We start from the raw sequence: 26,177 nt of genomic DNA, 5'->3' as shown, positions 1-26,177 counted from the left end.
GTTCAAAGAATTATAACAATAATTCATTAAATTATAACTCCTCCAAAATCATTTACTGATGTAATATATATCAAATTTAAAGTACATAATATTACATCTGCAGCTGCCACGGTTTTGAATGACTATAAAAGTGAATGAAATGTAAATTAATACAGTTGTACTGCACACCTGTGGAACAATCTTTATTGCCCAGGCTTGGTTTTAATGTGGCATAATAATAATAAAAAGTAATTAATTCTATATACATAATTTGATCTGATTTTTGCGACTCAATCACAGGAGTTCATCTTTGATTGTAGTAATAAATCTGAATCATGAAAATTTAGCAATTTTGTGCGTACCATTTTGTCCACATCTGGCACTGAGGGAAGCATTCCCATGAAGCTTATAGGTTTTGCCAACTCCAGGAGTGTTGAACCCACCCAAAAAAATGAGCTCAACTATGTTGAGCAAGTACAATACTCAGTAAAAGCTAGTAAAGTGTGTTGTGTTCCCTAATATAGAGGGCTCCCAAGTTACATTCCTTCTTGAGGACTTGGCCATAATTTGCAATTGAACATGGTTCTGTTGAACGGCCTGAGTCACAAAAAACACAGATCAAAAAATATCACTCTGAAGATAGCCATCGCCTAAGATGGTCTAAACTGTCAGCTCAGTAAAACATGATTGGTTTGGACAAGATGATATTTATAGCATGAGTTTCTACAAACCTAATGAACTGCTTCAAGAAAATCTTGTGTTTCGTGACATATTCAAGGAAAGTTAACCCCTACAAGCTTAGGTAATAAACACAACTGCTTTATTTTGTAAATTAACTCTAAAAACACAACTGCTAATACGATACTCCGTACAACGGTGCAATTTCCCGAATTTGTTGGTTGGTCCACACACTTGTTAATCGGAAACACTGCTTCTCTTCACATGATTTTTTTTTCTCTCATGATTTCACTTGTTTCAATAAAGCAAAGTTTCAGAAACTCCTTAATTACAACATTATGATTTGTAACAATAATTTTACATAATAATATAAAATATAGGTCAATATATGTACATATATATACAGGCTTTGGCAGGATTCATTATTCTTGCTTGTAATACAATTTCTGGATCATTAAATTGAAGCACCTTCTAGCTCTTAAAGCCTCTAAGCAAATACACTGGATACATTTTTTGATATGGAGCTTTAATCCCTACCACAAACTTTAAACAAATTATATTAGATCTACAGTCTAGAACAGCTTTGGGGAAGAAATTGTCTTCTTTGAGCATTTTGTTTGACCCTAGTCCCACCAGGCCCCAATAAACTCTAAAAAAAGCAAATAAAACAAATAAATTTCTAAGAATAACCCTTAAAATTATAGTTATTGTACTATATTTCTATGTAAAATGACAGAAAACTGAGGAGTTAAGAAAATTTTGATAATAAAAAGAATAAAATATTACTTGAGGAAAACAAATGATAATAATACATGCATAACTACAAGAAAACAAATAGTAATTAATAAAATATCGGAAATATCTGGAAAATAATAATTGAAAAAACTAGTCTGCTGTACAGGTTGCAAAAATGGGACTGTTCCAGTTCAAATCTATACACCTCCATCCATATCCCGCATTCTCTGTTCACCAATTGCTGTTGATACATCAGCATGAGGCCTGTCTATTTGGAACTGCAGATCAAAGTAAATATTGTTATATCATGCTTTATTTACTGATTGTTGAGATCCTTCCAAGGAGCTTTTCTGATCCAGTCATTGGGCAGGTAAGGCCCAGATTCCCTTTTAGATACAAACGTAATTGTAACAGACGCAAGGCTTAGACCCAGTATCACAGCCCAAAAGATTTCATAAGTCTGACCAAAGTCGGACCCAAAACTACCTTTCTGCAATAATATCACTGTACGCAATGCCAAGAAATTGAGTTGTCACAATAATCCCACTTGATGTATTGAATGATATGACCCTATTATGATAAAGTATAGATGAGTTGGTAAGGGACTGGTATATTGATATGCATGAGCGAACTGCATGCAACCACTACTGTTCAATAGCCTTATTGTGATGTGGCGGGAGTTAGCACAGGCCCTGAACAAAATGTGATGCGCACACATACTGTCAGGCAAAATTGTGCTGACGCTGCCAGGCAATGACGTCACAAGTCAACTCATCTATACTGACCACAATCACTATCAACCCAAACATAGGTTATAGCAATGCCACCAAAAGTCCTTGGGAGTACCTATTGTCAACTACATCGAGAATGGTATTTCACACACCAATTATTGGATTGATTCTGATTCAGTGATTATTTTTGTCTCGGTCCCAGCCGGTTTGTGTTCCTCTGTCACTAAACAAACCGTCTGGCGACAACCCTGAAATGACAATCGCTGATTGGTTAATGGATTTCCAAATAAAACTGTTTTCAATTGGCTATAGGACGTGACTTGTGTAAGTGACACTAAACATCATAGACCCTCCACTATTTGTAGTCTTTGTAGATACTGCAAGCGAAAAATGTACGCTAGCTAATAGCAGCCACTGAGGCGCCGATCGTCCGATATCGCCTTTCATGTACGCGACTTGCAGTGCGTACTCACGTACATTGTGTGGATTTATGTAACCGCATATAGCTGTCCATCAACCTCTGCATGCGCCGAAGCCCAGCGTTGATTGACAGCAAAATTTAACGCCAGTATTTATGGCGTTGATGTTCAGCCAATCAGAAAAGACGTACTATGAGGTTGTCGCCAGATGGTTTGTTTAGTGACGAAGGAGCACAAATCGGCTGGGACTGAGACTATGGTTATTTGTGCTCCTCATACGAAAGTTTCCTTGTAAGAGTTTTGAGGATGGCAATGATATTTTCATTATATCCGAGTATATCTGACTGAAGATTTTGACCACTCATCCTCAGGATGAGGGACTAAAACCATTGCATCTGATCCAAATCAATCCGTATCTAAAGGGGAACCGTGCGCAAATTGTTACAACTACACGTACGTATGCATCACTTGCACTGCTGTGCTTCTTTGTACTTGATGAATCTGGCCAGATTGGAGCGTGCGCTGATGACGACTGGTAGGTGCTCACCGAGGGCGCTCTTGCCTTGACGAAACTGCACAAAATATACAAAATAAAGAGACGCAATCCATTTTTATACAGGATTTTGAGGGTTTATTGATTCCCACTGCATTTTAATATATTATGGGTCACTGATAAAGATTTTTATTAAATATAATTATGTCCATATTGTGTTTTACAATCTGGGATTCCACTCAGTCAAAATGTATCATCCCTCCTAATAATGGAGCTATTAATATACATTATTTTGTAAAGCCATGCATGCAGTGCAGTGCATTCATTTGCTACCTACCCTTGCTTTCAGCTGAGGTACAAGTGTTCTTAGTTTGGCAACTAGTCCTATATTGGCTGCTACAATGTCTGCAATATCTCCATCCCCAAACACATCAAATATGGCATCCAACGCCTCCGCTGTCACCCATAATGAGTTGTCTTTGGTTGCTACCTCCAACAGCTGTGTGCCTACAGCCTAAGGAAAACAACAATGACAATAACACCTTAGGATTCCATCTGCAAGCACATATGGCTCCAAATGATTTTTTTTTACAAAATGTTACTGATACAGGTGGCTGTACAAACATGTATTGTTGTAAGACCAATCTATTGCAAAATTTCACTGGAGGGTGTTTGCCTTTCATCTCTTTAATAAAAAAAACCCTTCATTTAGAGGCATATGCTTGTGGATGGAATTCTACGGTTTATAACATGTAATTTTCGCAGGGTAATTTTTCATGATTTTTAATTGTTCTAAACAGTTTTGTGGTTACTTTTATTGAAGCTTATGGATTAACAAAATTTTGGCTAGGTTTAACTTCACGGTTGTCTGTTTGTCAGTTTGTAATATTTCAAGAGGGCATCATGGCAACTGTTGAAAATTTGAGAAGGGCACCAAGGCAATTTCTCAAAAGCGAAGAAAACACACACAAACAGTCCGATAGATGATTTTATAATGAAGGGGAAGGGCTGGGGCAGCGACGGCAACTTCATTAGAGGGCACAGCAAGTGACTACCATCGGTAAAGGACATATTTTGAGGGCATTACGGCAGTGGGGATGGGCACCCACGGCATTATGCCATAGGTGCCATGGGTTAATTCGGGGGCTGCAGCCCGACCAAGAGAATAGTTACAAATAATTGGAAGATACAAATTCCAGGGTTCCTATAATCTCTTCAACAGTCATCAAACTTACCATAAGCAGCTGCTGTGTCTCCTCATTAAATGCTAGTAGACTCCCTACACTCCCTAAGGTGCCAACAAAGTTGACCCTTATTGCATCATTGCTTGAACTTTGGCAAAGACTAGCTATTGCTGATAAATGTGAATCTGTTAATATCTGCAAAATTTGAATAGACAATATTTTATGTTATACATGTATTTGTTAGCTGTAACATTGGCCACTACATTCTGTTTGTACTCTAACCCCATGGGCACTACTGCCTTTTTACAGAGCTCATCATTGATTAATTATGTGATTTAATCATAATAATAATCTGGGTCACAAATCAAAATAGAGTTTTTAGATTTTAGAGTCTCTCAGCAATTTAAGCTTAATCCCTTCATCAGCCCCACTATAATGAAAGACAGATAAAAAGACTTTGTCAATCACACTTGTGCACGTTTTGTTTACAAGTGTTGTGATGATATGAGTGGTAAAACCGGGCGCCTTATTGTTAATTTTGTACCTTCAAACATACAAACCATCTCAAAAGTTAGGTCTTTATAGTAGGAAACTTTCAATTCCGAAGGCACCATGTCAACAATACCTAGAAAGTTGCTTTTTGCCTTGTAAAAGTACATAAGTTTTTGCCATTTTCTGCTATTCCTTTTCTCCGATCGGCACCAGATAAATCAACCTTCCTTTTAGGTGCTATTAACCAATCAAGGGTCATAGGGAATTTGATTGACAGTGACGTCAGATGCCAAAATAGTCCTTACACAGCCGTGACATTAGTCACGGCTGTGTCTTTTTTCTTACAGGATCTTTCTTCTTTCTTTCTTTACACAGCCGTGACGTTATGTCTTTTTTCTTACAGGATCTTCTTCTTTCTTCTTCTTCTTCTTCTTCTGCCGACCATTACATTTGCTCTAGCATTTACATGCATTCATCGATTTTGACCTAACTTGGTCACTATTATCACTGACCAGGCCCCTACATGTCACATGAATTTTGTTGGGTCAAAGGTCACGTAGGGGTCACAGGGGTCAAAAACGTGATTTCAACTCAAAATGCTACTTCTCCCACAAATTTCGTAGGACAGTAACGCCACTTGCACACATGCATTGTTATTACCCAGTGTTTATAAATCATACACAGATTTGAGGTCAAAGGTCATTAAGGGGTCACTTCCGGTAAAAAAACCAAATTCCTTCAAAAAATTTTATTAGCTAAGAAAAACATAGGAGAATGACGGTATGTGTACATATGAATTATGCTAACCTAATGTATATGTGGTATTTTTTTGTTTGAGGTCAAAGGTCATTAAGGGTTCACTTCCGGTATAAAACGAAATACCTTCAAAATGCTACTTCTCCCACAAATTCCATAGGAATGTGACGCAACTTGCACACATGCATTGCTATTACCCAGTGTCTATGAATCATACACAGATTTGAGGTCAAAGGTCATTAAGGGGTCACTTCCGGTATAATACCAAATTCCTTCAAAAAATTTTATAAGCTAAGAAAAACATAGAAGAGTGACGGTATGTGCACACATGAATTATGTTTACCTTATGTATATGTGGTATTTTTTTGTTTGAGGTCAAAGGTCATTAAGGGTCACTTCCGTATAAACGAAAAACCTTCAAAAATTTTTATTTGATAAGAAAAACATAGGACAGTAACGGTATGTTCACACATGAATTGTGGTTACCCAATTCATATGTGGTATTTTTTTATTTGGGGTCAAATGTCATTACGGGGTCACTTCCGGTCTGAGACGAAAAACCTTCAAAATGCCCCTTCTGCCACAAGTAACATAGCAAAGTGGTGCCACGTGCACCCATGCATTGACATTAGCCAATGTCTATGAGCGTTTTCATATATTTTGGGATCAAACGTCATTAGGGGTTATAACACGGCTGTGTTCGTGGGTTAGACCACAGCTTAGTCTAGTTCTTTCTTCTTCTGTCGACCTTTACATTTGCTCTAGCACTGACATCCGTACACCAATTTTGACCTAACTTGGTCACAATCATCACTGACCATGCCCCTACATGTCACATGAAATTTGTGGGGTCAAAGGTCACGTAAGGGTCACAGGGGTCAAAAACGTGATTTCAGCTCAAAATGCTACTTCTCCCACAAATTACGAGGACAGTAACGCCACTTGCACACATGCATTGTTATTGTCCAGTGTCTGTAAATCGTACACAGATTTAAGGTCAAAGGTCATTAAGGGGTCACTTCCGGTATAAAACCAAATTCCTTCAAAAAATTTTATAAGCTAAGAAAAACATAGGAGAGTGACGGTATGTGCACACATGAATTATGTTTACCTTATGTATATGTGGTATTTTTTTTGTTTGAGGTCAAAGGTCATTAAGGGGTCATTTCCGGTATAAAACGAAAAACCTTCAAAATTTTTTATTTGATAGGAAAAACATTTGGTATTTTTTTATTTGGGTTCAAATGTCATTAAGGGGTCACTTCCGGTCTGAGACGAAAAACCTTCAAAATGCCCCTTCTGCCACAAGTAACATAGCAAAGTGGTGCCACGTGCACCCATGCATTAACATTAGCCAATGTCTATGGGCGTTTTCATATATTTTGGGGTCAAAGGTCATTAGGGGTCACAACACAGCTGTGTTCGTGGGTTAGACCACAGCTTAGTCTAGTTTTATCTCTGTCTTCAATTATAACTGACTGATTCTAAAATGACATGTTTATGACTCAGGGCTGACATTCTGTGACTGAGCCTAGGTCTCATCTCTCACAGTTATAAGCAGCTGTCTTACCTCTGGCGTAAATTTATTTTCAGCCATTTTATGCAGTGTTGACCTCAAGGCACTAGTAAGAGCTTCTACTGATTCATCCTCAGAAGGAACTGCCAAAAACAAACAGACAAACAAACAAATAATGAACACAACAGGAGAGAAAACAGTTGGTCAAATCGGAACTCTTCCAAACAAATTAATGATCAAGTCCAAAGGTATTCAAACTATAATTTCGGAAGAGCATGTGTTTAAAATGGTGTTTGATGGTCCCTACTGGCTCAATCTTTACCAGCAAATTATCTCCTCCTTCTAGATGAAGCCAACTATGATAAAGAATTGACAATGCGTGGCACATTCTGATAGTCAACAGAACTGAGGTTGCAGCTTGTTTGTCCCCGATGGCTTGCATATTATTCAAATTCTTTTGTATCAATTTCAACTAATTGATTTCATATTACTCCACTATCATAATGGAAATCCACCTACATTCTGTAATATTTTATCAGCAATAACATTCAGATCTTACCCCATGCTAATTAAAGTACAGATATAATATTGAAGTAAGCAATCCATTCCGCCTACAGGGTCAATACAAATACTTTGAACAACAAGTCTCTACAACCTCAGATGTGACAATACTTGTATATAGAAGTCCTAGGTTCAACCATCTCCGAACTGCACCCACGCATTGTTCTTTCAAACCCTTACTTACATCACACAGGTCACGAGGTTAAGGGACTTTACAATTTTGAGTTAAGGAAATGGCTGTTGTTTCACTATGTCTCTACATAGATTTGCCAAATGTGGATAATATTATTATTGGTATTGTTCTTATCATAATTCTTATATTTTATATTGACATTTTTTTTTAGTTCTCACCTAGCTGTATAAGGTCCAGGAGTTTTTGTAGAACCAATGTGAGTGCTTCTGGGCCACCTAAAGATTCCAGCTCCACTGCAGCAATAAGGTTCTGTAGGCACATCAGAGCTCTGCTTTGCACCCTTAATAACCTGCACAAACCAAAATAATACCAGTATGTTATTCTAGCAAAAACTGAAATGCTTTTCTCTCAATTTGCAAAATACAATGTACCTTTATGATGTATTTTTCTCCTACTTTCACCTCATTTTTGGCCCGTTTACTTTTAAAAGTATATGTATTGTTTACCTTTTTCTATACTGTTTTCCTTGATGTGATGGCACTTTAACCTATGGGCATACCAGCCTCTATTTAGACTGGTTAAAGAGAGGGCTATACTATGTATTGAGCCAATCAGAGATGTGGTAAGCATAGTCAGTAGGACTGAAGGGGATTCAGCTTAAAATTGTTCAGAAATATATATAAGCTCTATTTTGATTGGTTACTCAAATGATTATATCATTAACCAAACAGGGGCACTGTAAGAAAGGCATAAGTGCCCATGGGACAGGTTTGAGAACAATCAAGAAACCACCAATTTTGCTGACTTCTTTATTTTAAACATAAAATATGGTTAAAGAGAAAAACTGTTATGTATATGCTTACCCTTTAAATACTGTCTTGGTCTCTTTACATGCTTCCAAATTTTGCATAAAGTCTTTTTCTGGTAAACCTATCTTCAAAAGCACCTGTCGGAACAAGGTAATAACAAAAACAATCAAGTGACGTACAAAATGTAAGGCCTATTCAGTGATTTACCCATTCAGAAAATCATAAAAAATCATCAAAATTTAGTTTTTTTGCACATTTGGTAGTTGCATATATATGTTAACACAGCCTGCAAGTGCTTGAGCCGAAGCAGTGTATTAAAGACAAAATAGGACATTTTACATGAAAATGTAATTTCTCTTGGTCAATACTGCTTTCCTCATTTTTTCAATACAAAGGCAAAAAACCATACATCTTAGCACACTAAGACACATTTTACGCTATTCAATGAGTACAGCCCAACATACCTTATTTGGAAGTTGCTGATTGGTCAGCGAACTCTGAATTTCAGCTGATAAACACAGTGGCATCTGCAGGGAATAAAGAGCAAGGACAAATCAACGACACATACTGGAATCTGTTTCTTTCTAAATCTTTAATTTAACATACCATACATAAGTCTTTTAATCACAAGGGATCTGACAGTTTAGATTCACAGGAGGTACTCGGTACAAATGACCATATGGGGACATGCTGCAAACATGGGTAGCATTTTCAGCCTTTTGATATATCAATGATTCCTTTTTGTAGGCCAATTTTGGTATATGGATGGGCCCTTTTTCAATTTTTTTTCCTCAAGATTTTCGGAATATAACCCAATTTTGCCTCACTGTACGTAGCTAGTATTTTTGAAATTTTCCCAAAATTTGAAGGTAAATTTGTAAAAATTAAGACAATGTCAATTTGTGTTAAATTTGGCTGCCAATTTTGAATTATGGTATAATGATGGGTCCAAATTTCTTGAAAAACTACCATGTATTTCTTCATAATTTTGAAACAAAACATAATGCAAGGTCTAAAATTTCACTAAGTTATGAGAAAAATGTAAGCTTCCACCTAATACCAAAATCTGCATTTTGATGGGAAATAAAGTGAGGGAATTGGCTGTCAAATATGAGGCTATTCAATTTAAAATCCACACTACCCCTGTGGAAGATTTTGGAAATATCTTCCACAGGGGGAGTATTGATTTTAAGTAGAATGAACACATTAGGCAGCTCCATTTCAATTTCATACACCCCCTGAGAATGACTCAACCAGATTTTTCCACAGAGGGAGGGAGAGTTGGTGAATGTGCTAAATCTATTTGAAATTCATACTCCCCCTGAGGCAGATATTTTTCACAATCTTCCACAGGGGGGGTGTGGACTTTAAATAGATCAGCCCAATTGGGTCATCCACCTTAAACACTCCCTGCATAATCTTGTACATTAGTATGGCAATTAGACATGGTTCATATATCACAAAGTATCCCAAGCATCAGGATAACCAAACCAAACTGAGTGCACCTAAAGTTTGTTCGGGTTATAATAGGCACAAATTATTCGGCTTTTGTTACTGCGCACATCAAAAAGTCCCAGCTCACGCCACGTAAATAGTGTGCGCTAGTCACATATTCCACAACATACAACTAGCGTAAGCACTGCACCCAACTGCCTGCGCACCATTCTATAGCAATACATTGTGTTACGAGTCTGATTTTTTTCGCCTTATAAGCCGAACAAACTTTAACTTCGGACGGTTCAGATTAATCCTTTGCATTTACTCACCATAAGTGAATCCTCCTGCATCACTTCACTGCCGTCATCAAGGTCATCGCTGCTACTACTACTAGAATCAAGATCCTCCCATTCTTCATCATCTAAAATGAATGTGACAAAATCCAAATAAATTTATATCATTTCGTCGTCCGTTTCACATAACGGCGTATCTCACAAACTACTTATTTTGAGAAAATCATATTTTTTAATTTTGCCGAAACGTATCGTTTCTATACTCTTAGAATATACTACTGACTTCAAAGCAATTATTTGATTTCAATCTAAAGAAGACATAAAATTAATATAAATGATGTATTCACTTATAAAATTCTCATTCCTAAAATCTGTAGCTCTTTGTTTTGTTTTGGTTGAATCCCAGTTGTATATCTCAATTTTGATTCCGAAGACATACAACTGCTTTTACTTAGATGATATTACATGGTGGTAATGTGTGTGTGTAGGGTGGGTGGTTGTTCCGCAAAAACCGTATTCTCTGTAATTAAAGCACCCCTCAAATAAACGCCCCCCTAATTATTCAACCAAACAGTTCCATAAATGCTGTCAAATTACCATACAATATGCATTTGCCAATTTTACAGTCATGTGTGCATCTATTGATCGACAGTCTTTGCTGTAATTCCTAATTGTTTGTTGAGCACCAAAGCTATACCAGACGATAGTAGCTATGTTTTTATGGGAATTAACATTGTAAAAGACATAATTAATGCCCAAACCCCTTTTAGAAAATGCAATGCCCGGGGAGTTCTGGGGAGTTCATTGAAGAAAATACAGTGAGTATGGTAAAAAGATTACAATGTACCTTCAGGACAACACATATTAGATGTGACTTCCAGAGCAACTTGTTGGGCTGATACCAATGATTCCATCTCACGCAATTCCTCAGAAACAACCTTGGAAAGCTGAAAATAAAAATAAATTATACTTTATTAAGGTAAAATGGTCCTTAAATTGAAGATGAGAGATCTTTAACTCAGGCATGATACTGATCCTTTGACAAAAAATAGGATAAAATTAACTTTAAACCAAATTCAAGATTCTGCTGAACCCTGAAGAGGAGTTGCAGTCATTTAATTACACTGAATGCATTTCAATTGTTTTTGTTTCACCAATGTTTTGGAACCTCCAAATGCAATAATGTTGATGAGTTTCTGGCAACATTGGAGAAATTGGAGAATTCAGTTTTAGAGGCACACTAAAAATAACCAAAAAAAAATTGATTTCCAACAGAAAACTTCTATTAATCTCTAAAACATTTTAAAATTTCTTGAAGGTGTCATTTTACATCACAAAATAACCATTTGAGGGAATGAGAGCTAAAGATTTGTAACTTTTGAAAAATAAGGACTATTGTGCATCATTAATCACAACTGATTGATTGATTGATTGATCGATTGATCGATTGGTTGATTGACGGATTGCACCTGCACTCTTAGTCAGTCGAAGAACAAAAAGCACAATGGCTATCAGCAGTTTGCAATGACCAAACTTTGAAAACCCAAGAACTTCAAGCTCACTTACTGTAGTGCCATTGGTCTGTATCTGAGGTAGCAGTGTTGCCATCCTGTTTGCAGCATCAATCTCCAGTGTTTGTGATATTATCTTTGCAATGACCTGCATGGTCTGGCCTTGGCCTGCTGCTGGAAGACTCTCCTTTATGTTGTACATGCAACCTGAAAGTATATGGACACATTGTGTTTATTGAAACTGCCAATACCACTGTTTCAGATCAGCATGGCATGCATTTCCGAGCAGGACCAAATGGGATTGGACCCAGTGGGAATAAACCCCAAAAGGCATGTCACGTTGATAAGCAGTAAAGCAAATAATTTGATGTGTTGGGGGTAGAAACATGCTAATACACAACAAGGATAACAGGCAAGGCACAATTTTACCACGATTAATTGCTCTGTCAGCCTAGTTGATTATGATTTAACCAACATTTGCTCAAGACTCAGACTGCAACGGGCTTGGAATTTCAAAGTTAAATCAGCCAGTTCAAGGATCTCGATTGGACCAATATTGCAATGTGCATTTTCGTTTTGACCTGTTAACACCAAAATTTGATTATAGGCCACACTAGTGCCGTAAAATTGCCATTTTGTTGGCACACAATTGTCCTGGTAAAGTTATTTTTGAAGCACGTGAGAAAAAGACTTATAGCCTCTCTAAATAAATTCCCTGGGGATATTATATTGATTATGTATTACTTACACCACTGAATATACCACGCAAGCCCAAAAAGTAAGCTTAAGTGGATGCACATCAGAAATCACAACTAACCCAGTGTTGGAGGACTTGAACTCGAGTCTGTTTTTTAAGGACTCAGACTCGGTCTTTGAGGACTTGACTTAAAGCCAAGAATTTTCTGCTTTACAAATGCTAAATTCCGCTTTTCTCCGCTTTGTAATTTTAGCACATTTCTGACATAATAAAATTTCACAAGAATCATTGCGATGTTGCAAAGTTGGGATGGGTGATTGGGTATCATGGCTGCAATGGGAGGTAGGACAGGCGTTGTACGGTAAATCTATGACGGATTTTACTTTATTTTGATGAATTTTGAAGACCCATTTCATTTAGCATTTTATTTATTTCTTTTCAATTGCGTTTTATTTCTTTTTCTAGGTCATTTTTGCTTATTTTTTTCTCAGAAATGCGTTTTCCGCTTTACCTCCGAATTCCGCGATTTTCGCGGAATTTCCGCACGCGGAAAATTCTTGGCTTTAACTTGACTACAACACTGAACTAACCCTTGATACACAACTAGGCATGTTTTCTTGTACTTGGGTCTATTATAATTCTTGCAAATTCAAGTATTATTGAAAGTTTGATTTGGCAGCATACAGTGAACAAGAGGCGGCTATGTCCCTGTTCATAATGAGTCTTTATTTAGTCAATCTCAACAAGATTATTACATGCAGCAGGGTAGGGCAGGCAGATCTTCCAAATACCAACCAAAGAAGCAAGCCAAATATGTATATACAGAATATGACCAAGGGTGCAATTAAGAGCTATGCTATTTAGCTGGAACCAGGACTCAAGTTGGGCTTCCCATGACTTCTTTTTCATGATTTTAGAAAAATTACAAACATTTGAGAGATAAAAAAACACTATCGCTAAATTTCAAGATGGTTGTCTTCAGCGCGATCGACAAATGTAACACCAGACTGCCAGTAAACAAGCCAAAACACTCCCAAATTATGACCTCTGAAGGCAAATAACAAGAAAAAGATAGGTCCAAGAGTTGGTACTATATTTTGTTGAAAGTGCATTGGAAATAGCTAACATTTTGAGTGAAACTGTGCTTGCTTTTTCACAGTATACATTTGTGCACCATGTAGTATTTTTTGTTTATCTTTCGTACCGCATGATGGGCGACACTTTGGGACAAAAACCATTGCTTGGTTTCATGATTTTTATCCTCATCAGATCAATAGGTAACATTACAGAACCACACGGGTGTGGAATGTTGCATGTCGCCCACTAAATTTCACCCTCTGACGGCCCTAATTTGGTAAAACAACCTAACTCGAGATAGACTTTTATGCCTAATTAGGACTGTACTGAAAAAAGTTTAAAAGCCTTAATGTCATTTCTTTTTTCCAAGTGTCCAACTTATTATTGTGTTCCTAAAGTTCGAGGTTTTCACCAAAGCAGGTCTAAATATTTTTCAGCAGAGCCTTAATTAGGTAAAACTTCTATCTTCGAGTAGGTTGTTTTACCAAATTAGGGCCGCTTGGCTATGACACATACCTGCTATAAGATTTCTCAATAACAAGTGCTGCATCCGTTCCCCTGGACACATAAGAGCGCCCTCTAATATGGGCAGTAGGTGAGGTTTGCATAGCTCCTTGGCAAGCTCTACATTGTCTTCAGTAACTGTTTGTAGGCAGTGTGCTATAAAAAAAAAAAAACACACACAAATCATTCATATTATTAGTATAAGATACTGGTCAAGGGAAATGGGTTCTTACAACTTCATCCAACACAAATTAAGAATAGCAGGCCCTGTCTTCTGAAATTTCTAGGGGTGCTATGAATCACACTGCTCAAGACATTTAAAGAGTGCTGTAGGGGTGCGATTTGAATCGTACTCCTGTACATTTTCAGGAGTGATAAAAAAACAAGTCAACAATGGTTGGTAAGAAAGAAGGACCCTTTAAAAAAATTAAAATAAAGAATGAAAAGTGTGCACTAAATTTTCACTGACCTGTCCATACTTTCAAAGCTTTAAAATTTTAATGGAGACATTCACATCCTATGGTAAATTCAATGCATACTGAACAGGCAATTAGCTCAAGGGCCTATACTACAATTGTATAAATGCATACAAATCCAATGGATCTTTAACATTTCAGCATCCGGGGGTCAAAACTTCATAGTAACTGCAAATTGTTATTAAAAAACAACCAGGATGATTCCAGCATTTAGGTTTTGGTCGAGCGACTCTCCGAATCCACAGAAAAAAAAGGGTGCAATCAATTGCACTCCTTGTGATCATTTTAGTGTGAAGAAGCGCGATCACACTCACACTCCTCAAAAGACACGGCCTGAATAGTAAGACATAATTTCAGTGTTTACTTCTTCAATCATACAAAAATCACCCTCATTTCTAGTCTTTTTTCCATTAATTATTGCAAAGATCCCATACTGAGTGTGGGCTGTGTGATGGCGCTATAACAGTAATTGTGGAACTCCACGGAGTTGGGCCCTTCTTCCATGAATATCATGGTTGAGTAGTGAGTACCCTTGAAAAGACTATATAGGGTGTGAATTTGGCCCCCTCTTTCACACACAAGGAAGTACTGTTTGTTAGCAATACAATGCTGAGTATAACTCAATTTAGCCAAAATGGTGGAGTTGGGCCCTTTTTCCACTCAGGTATTCAATTATGACATGAAAGCAGTTTTTGAGGATGGCAAACTTACCAGCTGTAAGGCTCAGCTCAAGACAAACTCCAAACATTTGTAGGGTGTCCAATAACAGCTTCATCAGATGATATTGGTTGAAAAGACTCACTGCTGTACTAGCATTTTCACTGAAGAGAAATAAGAACATACAGGTGATGTGATCAAGCAAAAGGAGATGGTACTTGGAAATTCTAGTATGCAGATATGTGGAGCAATGTGTCAGTACTTCTTATCACCATGTTTGTGATGTCTAAATTTGAGTAAATGTTCTAACAAAAGGTAATATAAACATGGGGACTTCACTGAAATCATGCTTAAAGGCAAGTCGGAGCCTTCGGGTCAGATTTTGTGTTCATCCATGTCAAAAGGATTCACTTGTTGGCTGCTAAATGTGTCTCTTTTTACGTAATTAGCTAGGAACAAATACCAGACTCATCTCAAGTGGAAGTCATTTCAAATCATCACCAAGTCACATGGTTTAGGTACACAGCTAAAACATTCCTAAACCATGTGACTTGAGGTTGGCATAAGATTGGCAAAATGTTTATTTGGGGTGCCCCACTATAGACGAATCCATTTTCACGCATTCCTACACCTCAATGGCAGCCATAGCTGGGACCCCCTTAGGTCTATCCCACCTAAAAAGTGAAATGATGTGGCCTTGGCGGGGATATCAAACTGCATTCCATCACCTGTGTTACACGTAGACAAAAGAAAGATGAAAGTGTACTACACAATACAATTCAACATCAATTTTTAAGCGGATTTAATCCACCCAATTGTGCAGTAACAACACCAGTTTGGTGCAGATGGGTCCCAGTAATGGCTGACTGAATTCTGACCATCACTTGGCTCGATGGATTCGTCTATACGCCACTATGGAATACAGCCAACAAATTTTGTTCAGTACATTCCAATTAACTATGTATACAAAAACTTATACATGTATACTTGATATAAATACTGATTCTTACCATAGATTCCATAGCAGGTGCAATGCCTGTAGTAGTGTGTTTAGTGCAGGGTCTTTCTTGACTGCATCACCACTCATTTCCTGTGACGGCTGTGGTATAGCACTGCTAAACTGAAAATAGTTCAAATAATATTTTGTAAATAAACTGTTTGTTATTCAGAATATATATTCTGAAAGGTAAAAAAATAACTTTATTTTTAATAGAGATTCAAAAAATTTAAAAAGGTCATCCTTGACTAACAATTATTTCAAGGCCCGACTGTGGAGCTATACTGTCAGCGTTCGAAATAGGGCCAGTCAGCCGGCCATTGGCCTGTAACTTTTTGGCCTGGCCAGTAACTTTTCTGACTGGCATCTAGTTGCTGGCCCGGCTGGCCGGTAACTTTTTAAGGTCAAGCCCGGCTGGCCTGTAACTTTTTGAGGCATATTTCGAACACTGTATACTGTACATGGACGACACAATTAGACTGCTGGAACACAAAAATGTTAACCAGGCCTTGTCTTTTGAAAATTGCTGGCGAGTGACACTCTCCTCAAAACTTGTCAGGTGAGCTGTAGGCGAGTGATTTTAATCACTTGTATTATTATTACACCAAATGTAGGCGAGTGATAAAAAGCTCTCCTCAGCTTAGGCGAGTGATCGCTCTTGCTCGCCTCAAAAGACAAGGCCTGGTTAACTACCTTTTTAATGGCGGTTAAAATCTGTTTGTACTCCAAGTAATCTTAGCAGTTAGCCTGTTTGCGCTCTAACCAGTCAATTATTTTGCTCATTATTTATAACCAGACAATGCTATTTTTAAATAGGGCGCTAACAATGGAGCTATCAACAATACATACATGGATGGTTTGTTCATTTTTGCCATTTCTATAATATGATTATTATTATTGATTGATTGATTGATTGATTGATTATAAGTATGCATGCTCTCATCAAAGATTCACAGCAAGACACTGTAGACTTGCATCCATCCATCCATCCATCCATCCAATCAAACCCACCTGTTGTAGTAACGTGGCCAGTGGGGTAAACACATCATCATCTACCATCCTCATACAAACATCCTGATTGCTACTTGCACTCAAATTCCTGAAACATCAAGCAAATGCATGCTACATATGTTAAAATAAAGCTATAACAAAGACTTGAGACAACATATCACACACTAGTCGGACTAGTGACAACATTCCAGGTGAGCGAAAAAATTGTGTAGTGTTGAAGTTAAAACTTTAATTCATTTTATCTTACCACTACTTATGAATATCCACTCGTATATCACACACTATTATTGAGAACCAAATCTGTCAATAAGACACAACAACAACTATGTTAATTGTTCTATATTATTGCAGCCACCTATCATCTTTCAATCTTCTTCTTCCGGTAAAATGCTACTTCATCTGGATGAAGATACTGCTGAAGCGCACATGCGTAGAACAAGTTTGTGATGCAACCTTTTCTTGGGGCAAATATATACAAGTAGTGTAAGTAAAGATCCTGCTCCTCTGGTGCAGGCCAAGTGGTTTGCCCCGCAATGCAGTCTTGAATGCATTGAGGAAAGCTAGGTGAGCAGGATCAGATGCCATTTTGCAGGGACTGTCTTTTGGAATTCGCAAGAGAGCATTAAATAGCTCTTCTGGAGCCGTTTATAGCATTTACAATATACTGTAAGGAGAGAATCACTCTCCTACATCAGATTTAAGGAGAGCAGTAGAGAGTAATTGCTCTCGCTCTCCTCAAAAGGCAGTTCCTGTTTACTGAGCACCTTGGAAACAGAAGCTTAATGACGGGACTTGTAAGGAAAAAGGTTCATAAACTATTTGTTTACCGTAATGCTCCTGCTGCTGCTTCTCTGATGCTGGGTCGTTTATCCATGAGTAGCGGTGCCAATGATTTCACAATGTTGTGATCTAGCAAAGTCTCCATAGCACTTGCATCTTGAACCAAGGTAGCCAAAGTTGTGCAGGCACACTCCCTTTCCTCATCTGATCCACTTTGTAACTGCACAACAAACAATATGTTGAGGTGTTTTTACTAGTGCAGGGGTCGATTTAACCACTGGCCTGCTGGCCCTGGCCAGTTAATTAGTTTTCTCTTCGGGCCACGAGATTTTCTGTCTGGATGGACCAGTTTGGGATTTTGGCATAATTATGAATTTATGACATGTTAGAATATTAACAACAAATCTGGGCCAGTGGATTTGCCCTTGGGCCAGCTGGAAACCTTCCCAGCTGGCCCAAGGGCCAGCTGATTTTTGCTCTCTATGTCTAACCAGGTGCAAGACGGCCAGGGTTGTAGCCACGGTGGTCAGCGCTGGTCGGCAGTAACCAGTACTCAGCCTGACCGACCGGCACTCAAGGGAATTATAGGCAGGGACTTGGGCCCTCGGCCCCTGAAAATCAGTGAGGGCCCGCAAAAGATACATCCGGCTGGCCCAAATGGCCCGCAAAAAATTTACCACTTTTCTCACTTTTTTGTGGGGTTCATAACCCAGTGGCCCAAATTCAGGCCCTCAAACATTTAAGATCGAGGGCCCAAATGGCCCTCAGAAATTCTAGCTTATTTCAAGGCCTCATTATAGGTCTTGCCGACCAGCACTAAAATGACAAAATGTCCTCAAAACAGAGCTGTCAAATGCCATTAATTGGCATTCTGATTCAATTTTTTTAAATTTTAGCCGGCACTAAAATTTGGCTAACTACAAACCTAAACAAGGCTTAAATATTAACCAGGCACCCAGGCTTTTTTTACCCCATGGTTGCCCAGTTTTGGCGCCTGGTGTGTCCAATATTTTACACTACAAACTATAGGACCAGGAGCCATCTTTGGGACCAGAAGCTCATTTTAACTCCTGGTCCAGGCATACTTATAAGGCCTGAACCGAAAGACGGCCCTTTATGTAATAGCTGCCTATAAACATGATAAATATAATTGACAAGTTTGAGAGTTAAATTTTTGACAAAGAGCATAATTTCTTAAGGGGGTACTACACCCATTGCATTTTTTTTTGCATTTTTTTGCATTTTGTAAAGAAATGAGAAAAAGAAATTGGACAAAGTGGTATGCAAAATGAAGGGGCAAAGCTTCTCGTTCAATTGGTGGCATCAGTATCAATGACGCGTACATACTTCTAATGGTATAAGCCAAAAAGTGGTACATCACTGATGTTTTAAATTCACTTCATTTTGGAAAGCTTACTATCAATGGATTTTGTTAAAATTTTGGATATGTGTTGCTAACACATTAGGGAAATAATGGTGATATGGTGATATGTAAAATGGGAATAAGTGGTCCCTGATTTCTTTTATGACTTCATGAACTTGGTGCTCCACAACTATCAAAAAGCGAACCGGTTAAAATGCTTCTATTTTCAATGTTGAGCTATATTTTGTATTTTGAACTTGCGACACTATTACCACAACCACACTACAGCAATGTTGAAAAAGATTGTATTTTTTGTCACCTATACCACCATATTAGGTAGTTTTCCGTAAGCTTCATTTTTGTGATTTTGGTAACTATTTTATATTTATTCAATCCATCTCAACTAGGCAATCTAAATTGTACTCACCATTTACATCCCACGGTATTTTAGTATATCCACCTCACACATTTCCATTATATATCCAGCAACAGACAAAATATCAAAATTGATGCCTCATTATGACATGTATGATATCACAGACTATCACATGTATTCAAAATTGATGCCTGAATTTGACCTGAACCAATTGACCTATAACCTGACCTTTGATGACCTTATAGCCTTTTTTAATCTCTTTTCCTAACAACACATTTATAGAAGATACATACATGGTGTAGTATTAAATTGTCTATGTGGAAGATATTGGGCGTATTTAATTTATTCAGTGTTATAATCAGTGAGTACATTTCTATAGATAGTATAACAAAGGATTTAATGTATTCTATTCATGTATTCTACTTGGACATGTTCAATAGAATAAATTATGGTTTGTTATGAAACACACATCTCAGTTTAGGATACAGTAAACAAAAAATATATAGGGCTAAAATGACTTACTAAAATGGTTTAAAAACACTTTGTATGTAGATATATTTTATAAGTTCATGACATGTGATGAACATATTTATGTACTTTATATATTTGCAAGAAAAAAAAGAAGAGGGGTACTGATGAAAATCAGGGTATTATTCCCCTTAACATTTTTGTTTTGATGGGATTGTGTAGAGTGATGTTTGTAGAGTTTTTTTTTCATTTTTGTGTGAGATCTGAGAGCACATCAGACACATCAAATTGCATTCTGAACAATAGAAATGTCCTGATGATATCAAATCATTTTAATTTTTTTTTTAATTGATACCGGTATCTTAACAGTCCTCAAAGTAAACTTTATAAATCTAATGAAATTTAGGTCTTTTCGGGGAAAATGTAGGCCTATATGTTCAATACAAAAGGTTAAAATTGTCAAATGCTGGTCAGCTTTTCCTCCCAGCTACATACACTTTAAGGGTGGTCTTAACCCTGGAATTATGGAAACTTTCGGGCTTCATAACTGCTAAATTATTAGTCTAAAGAATATAAAAGTATACATTTTTAGACTGGAAATGACTTGCTGAATTCATCTGTGAGGTCCATTTTGGGTCCAATTGTTCGTTTTTGGAGAAAATCCCCCAAAGCGGGTTTTTTGGCCCAAATTTTTTCGTGAAACGTAACAAAAAAATTGTTTGGCAAAAAAAAATTTTTTATTAATTTTAAAAACTAGATAAAAATATCTAGGTAAAATTTTTTTATTCTTTTGAATTTTGACCAACTTTGAGAAATTTGCACCAAAAATGGTAAAAAATGCAAAATTTTCAAAAAATCATAAAAAAGCCTGATTTTCGCCCAAATTTCAAATATGTTTGGTGAAGTTGGTCAAAATTCAAAAAATGAAAAAACGGTCCTTAGATATTTTTATCTAGTTTTTAAAAATTAATAAAAAAATTTTTTTGGCCAAACAATTTTTTTGTTACGTTTCACGAAAAAATTTGGGCCAAAAAACCGTTTTAGGGGATTTTCTCCAAAATGAGCATTTTGGCCAAAATTGTACCTCACAGATGAATTCATCAAGTCATTTCCATTCTAAAAAATGTATACTTTTATATTCTTTAGACTAATAATTTAGCAGTTATGAGGTCCGAAAGTTTTCATAATTCCAGGGTTCAGACCAACCTTAAGTAATAATTTGCCATAAAATTTGTATACTAATATTGCAAAATTTCAACAACAAAAAATCAAAATTTCTTGAGCAATTTCACCCTCTTAGTCTTATACATGTACAATGTATACAGTAGTATACAATATGTATACAATAGATACAGTAGTAGTCTTAGACCCCGTTTAGACTAGGGAAAAGTCGTACTTCAACAACGACTTTTTTGAAGTCGAGTTCAGTCGAATTCAGGTCTAAACAGGTACAGTCGTTGTTCAAGTACGACCGAAGTCGAGTTCAAAAGTCGTTGTTCAACAATGCTCCCGAGGTTCATTAAGTCGAATTCAATTCGACTTTGTCGTGGTTGAAGTGCGACTTTTCATGGTCTAAACAGTCAGTCGAATTGAATTAGACTTTTTCATGCGTATCGCTGACCTGGCGAGGTGAATTTTCGGTCCGTCGATTTGTCGCTAAGCAATGGCACTGTGATATCGCTAAACAACAGCTGTTCTTGTGTATTTTCATACATGTGCAGTATACTGTAGTGAGTGTACAACCAATTTTCACTCCAAACTCGGAAGTAAATTCTCAAAAATGGCCGATTTTATCGTGGTGTTAGTTCATCTGAAATAATCCTCAAATGGGTCAAAGTATCATCTCATAACTCGGATGCAAATGGGGCAAACCGGGAGCAAATGGAGTTCATAAAGCAAGGTCATAAAAGTTTTCGCTGCCTGAATTCTGTGAGCACGCCCATGGATGAATTTTATATGAACTATGACGTCAAAAGTTAAGCAGTGACGCGTTCTGCACATGCTCAGAATGATTATAAAATATGTGTTAAAAATTCAATATGGCGACGTACTCAAAACGTTTCTACCGCAAAGTTAACGCTGACTTTTATCTCAATTTTACTACTTTGCATGTAGATTTTTTGTTTAAAAAGTAAACAGGCATTTAAAATAGAATATAATGAATGAGGGCGTAAATAGTCGTAATCGAATTCAAAAGCCTCGAATTCGTTCGGGCGCATAGTGTAAACACCCACTTAAAACCACAAACACGAATTAATTTATGCTAATCCACTGTCTTAATCGAATTCGATGTCGAATTTGAATTCGACTTTTCTCTAGTCTAAACGGGGTCATAGACAGTTAGTATGTATGATTAGAGGTTAATGACTGCGTAGTTGTTTTAAGGGTATTGTGATTGTCAGTGATTGTGAAATATCTAAACATTGTGCTTTGGAACCGAGGAATATCCTGAGGAACGCAGCCCAGAGGAATATTCCGAGGTCCAATTAAAAGCAAAGCACATTATGTTTCTAAAGATATTTCACAATACCCGAAAAATAACTGATCATGCAAAGTCATTTTAAACCTCATTCGTAACCGTAACTTTTTTAATTCAATTTTCGTCATATTTTCTTCTTTAATTTGAAAACAGAATACAATTTTAACTGCATCTTTCGTTTTCCCTGTCAAAAATCGAATAGCCTATACATGCTATAATGAAGGAAATACCGGTAGCGACCGATCACACAAGCGCGCAATCATGTGATGTCCAAATACGGTGGTCAGCATAAACACGTCACACAGCCCGGTCATTGTAAAGCATACTTTTAGCCATGTCACAAGACGCAGTCATTATATAGGTAACCCAGGCAAACCTTAGTTAACACATTTGCTAGTCAGCCAAATTCGCCGACAATGTCAATGCATATTTACATAGAAATTTAAAACAACTGGCAAGAAGAAGCGTACATAAATATGTTTTCTATACTTCACTTGACCCAAATATATGATTTTTTATCATTTATGGTGATAAGTCACTCGCACATGGAATTTTAGAGGATTTGGATAGCAGTTCCATTAAAAAAGCTGCTATCATAATGAGACTAAGATCTAGAAACACCCCTGAAATGCCGTTTTGGGGAATTTTGCTAGCTGAAACTTTTTGATGAAAGTCAATCTTTGACAAGATGTAACTTTGCTACGGAAAGTGCTATGAAAAAATGGTTTTCAGTTTTGGCTTTGTTTACTCAAGGGCTTTGATTTGATATATAAAATGATGCAGTTTGATGGCAAATTTGAATTCACCTAGCATACCTACATTATTCTGTCGGTCCGTGTCACGTCACTTCCGGTTGATGATGTTCGAGTGAAAACAAGTCCCTGATTCGATTTTTATTGATGATTTCTGTCATTGGTGTAATGTAAATTTCGATCGCAAATAGTCAGTGGAATCAAACAACCGTTTCTTAGTCTTCAGAGTGAAAGGAACTTACTTGATTTACCGTTTATATACTGACAAACTTAAAATCAAATTCCATGGTCGAGTGTCGTTTTTTCCGAAATTAAAAGTCACTCCAGCAACATCGCTATGTAGCCTCCTTCACAGCCGGTTTCTGTTGTTCACAAAAAACCGTGAGCCACATGCAGTTTGGGCCCGAGACTAGAGATAGCCCGGATGTCCGACCGACAGAATACTTTTTCAATATTATTATTAACCTGCATTTGCGTCCGCAAAACTCCGCATTTTATCATGTTTATTATTATTGTGATGTTATTTTTATGTTATTATTATCTGTGATTGGATTAAACACATCACGTTAATGAGGTTTCTAGTTCACACATGACCAATAATGTAATGACACTGAATATAAATACCTTTTCTAGAACTGCAATGGACTGTCCTTGGAATGTACTATTGCCAGTTGTTGAAGTTGAACTAGGGTTTCCTAATTCAGCTTCTTCTGCTGTAGTTTCTTGCATACTGGGCAAGCCGGTCGGCTGTGGTTTCTTGGCACGACGGCGTTTACGACGGTCTTTTCCCATTTCAGTCAAATCCTGATATATTAATTTACACGTCTGTTATATTCGTTTCGAGATGGTAAGCTTATTAAGTTGGAAATAATGAAATAAAAACCGACATAGCGTCGCACTGAACTGTGATGTTTTGATCAAAACATGTGGTACACGTGAATTTGGCTCGGGTCAATTTGACAAATAACTTCCGGGTTGCGCATTCTATCTATGGCAAGCCATTAGGGCCATGAATATAAAACTGGTCTCTTTCCATTTATTGTCAGGTGGAACTCTGAGCATTTTGAGGGAAACTTTGCTTTTTCAAGTAACGAAATAAAAACTAAATCAAAAATAACTAGGCCCTACCCCTTTGAACTTATTTCTATTTTAAAAAGCATTTCTTCGAATGAAAATATTTTTGACATGCATCATCTAGGCCTACATATAATGATATATACAGGTTCAGGCTAATGAAATGAAATGATTTGTTTCTCGTCACATTTTTTTCAGTGAAATATGAGGTCATGATTTCATTATTCATTATTTTGGAAGATTTCATTATTGTCAAAACATTCATTTATATGGCTATTGCCTATTGGTGAAAGACAATCTCAAAACAGGTATTAATGGTTAGATCATCATTACAGATTTTTGCAACAGATTGAGAAAAGATTTGAACTTTTTTTAAATTAAAATGAAAAGAAATTGTCAATTTTTGTAATCACTAGAAACATGTTGAGGTAATCCTTAAATTTTCATTATTTACCACATCCTCTACCCCTACAACTAAGAAAAACTGCTGATTATGGTCAGCAGGGGATGTCAGACATTTAGAGAATTTTAATTTTGATTATTTCCATCTCAATTTTCAGATAATTGACTTTTTTATGAAAATAGTGAAAGTTTTGGTCAAATTGAAAAGGTGATGCGGGCGGGTGACGGGAAACTAATTTCATTACATAGGCCTAATATACAGTGGTGTTCTGATGCATGAGTAGGCCTAATCACATATGAATGGAGATAATCGGGCACTTAAATTATAATCAGGCACCCGGTATCAGGAAAACTTGATATAAATCGGGCAACCATTATTACAGCAAGTACAAGTATAATCGAGCACCCGATATCAGGAAAACGTGCATTATAATCGAATAGGCCTACTTGATATAAACTTTCTGTAACTTTTGAATTAGTCTTTCATTTAAAGTGTGCTCATTCAAGCATGAAATCAACTTCATGTATGAAATCGGTGTCTTTGATACGAGTCTGCTAATGATGCATGCCAAAAAAAAATCTGTTCAATTAGAGAATTAGAAATCCCTTTTGTAATAGAAACAATCCAAATAGGTATAGGTCTATATAGTTATTTTTGTTATAATCTTTAGGCCTGTATAAGAAAATTGTGAGGAAAATGATACTTATCGTCCCTGGAAATTGACATTTTTCCTGTATAATTTATAGCAACGATTGATTTCAAAAGATACCATCATGATGATTAGTATTGTGTGGTGCCTAATTTATTTTTTTGTTTTGTTTTTGGACAAAATAATTTACTGAGTGCCATTTTGGGCCAATGGGCAGGTTGAATTAACTGGGTGGGCAAAATATCGTTTTACTGTTTTTATGTTTTTAACACAAGATAGTTTTAAAAGTGAGCTTTTTAAAGTGTTCAAGTTTTGCTGTTTTTGCAGTGTGGGGATTTGACCACCACCCACAGAATAATTCTGTGCCACCACCGTACCCTAATGTTCATCCAGTTACTTATTTATACCCCTCATTTTTTCGCGTATATCACAAACGCGTTACGCTCACACGCAATTTTACGCTAGCGTGTCATGCATTTTCAAGCGTGTTGGACGCCTTTTTAATGCGTGACGCAATTATGCATTTATTCATAATGGCGAATTCCTCAAAAAACGTAATTTAAATATTTTTCTACGAAATTTCTATCATTTCTCAAACTCTTTCGCGTTTTTCAGTCATCTGATCATCATTTCATGTGACACAAGTGATTGGCCTACTGATGTTATGAAGGTATGGTTTCTTGTTTT

At 36.9% G+C, this 26,177-nt stretch overlaps 1 protein-coding gene across 1 annotated transcript; it reads right to left on the bottom strand.

Annotated features, from left to right (window-relative positions):
• Positions 1 to 86: 86 nt before the first annotated feature.
• Positions 87 to 24,309, bottom strand: LOC140135731 (HEAT repeat-containing protein 3-like). The gene is made up of 16 exons (XM_072157332.1): positions 23,989 to 24,309; positions 17,974 to 18,146; positions 17,147 to 17,234; positions 16,149 to 16,258; positions 15,193 to 15,302; positions 14,018 to 14,161; positions 11,783 to 11,934; positions 11,064 to 11,163; positions 10,253 to 10,344; positions 8,951 to 9,013; positions 8,541 to 8,623; positions 7,896 to 8,026; positions 7,038 to 7,126; positions 4,271 to 4,414; positions 3,373 to 3,549; positions 87 to 3,114 (listed from the first exon to the last, which is right to left on the bottom strand). Exons 1-16 carry the CDS (start codon positions 24,154 to 24,156, stop codon positions 3,007 to 3,009), a joined length of 1,932 nt encoding a protein of 643 aa, XP_072013433.1. The 5' UTR covers positions 24,157 to 24,309; the 3' UTR covers positions 87 to 3,006.
• Between the last annotated feature and the right edge of the window lie 1,868 nt (positions 24,310 to 26,177).

Source organism: Amphiura filiformis, chromosome 16, assembly GCF_039555335.1.
Source record: "Amphiura filiformis chromosome 16, Afil_fr2py, whole genome shotgun sequence".
In the NCBI taxonomy this organism is placed as follows: domain Eukaryota; kingdom Metazoa; phylum Echinodermata; class Ophiuroidea; order Amphilepidida; family Amphiuridae; genus Amphiura; species Amphiura filiformis.
Note: the sequence above shows the minus strand (reverse complement) of the source record. Positions and strands in the feature narration are given on the sequence as shown.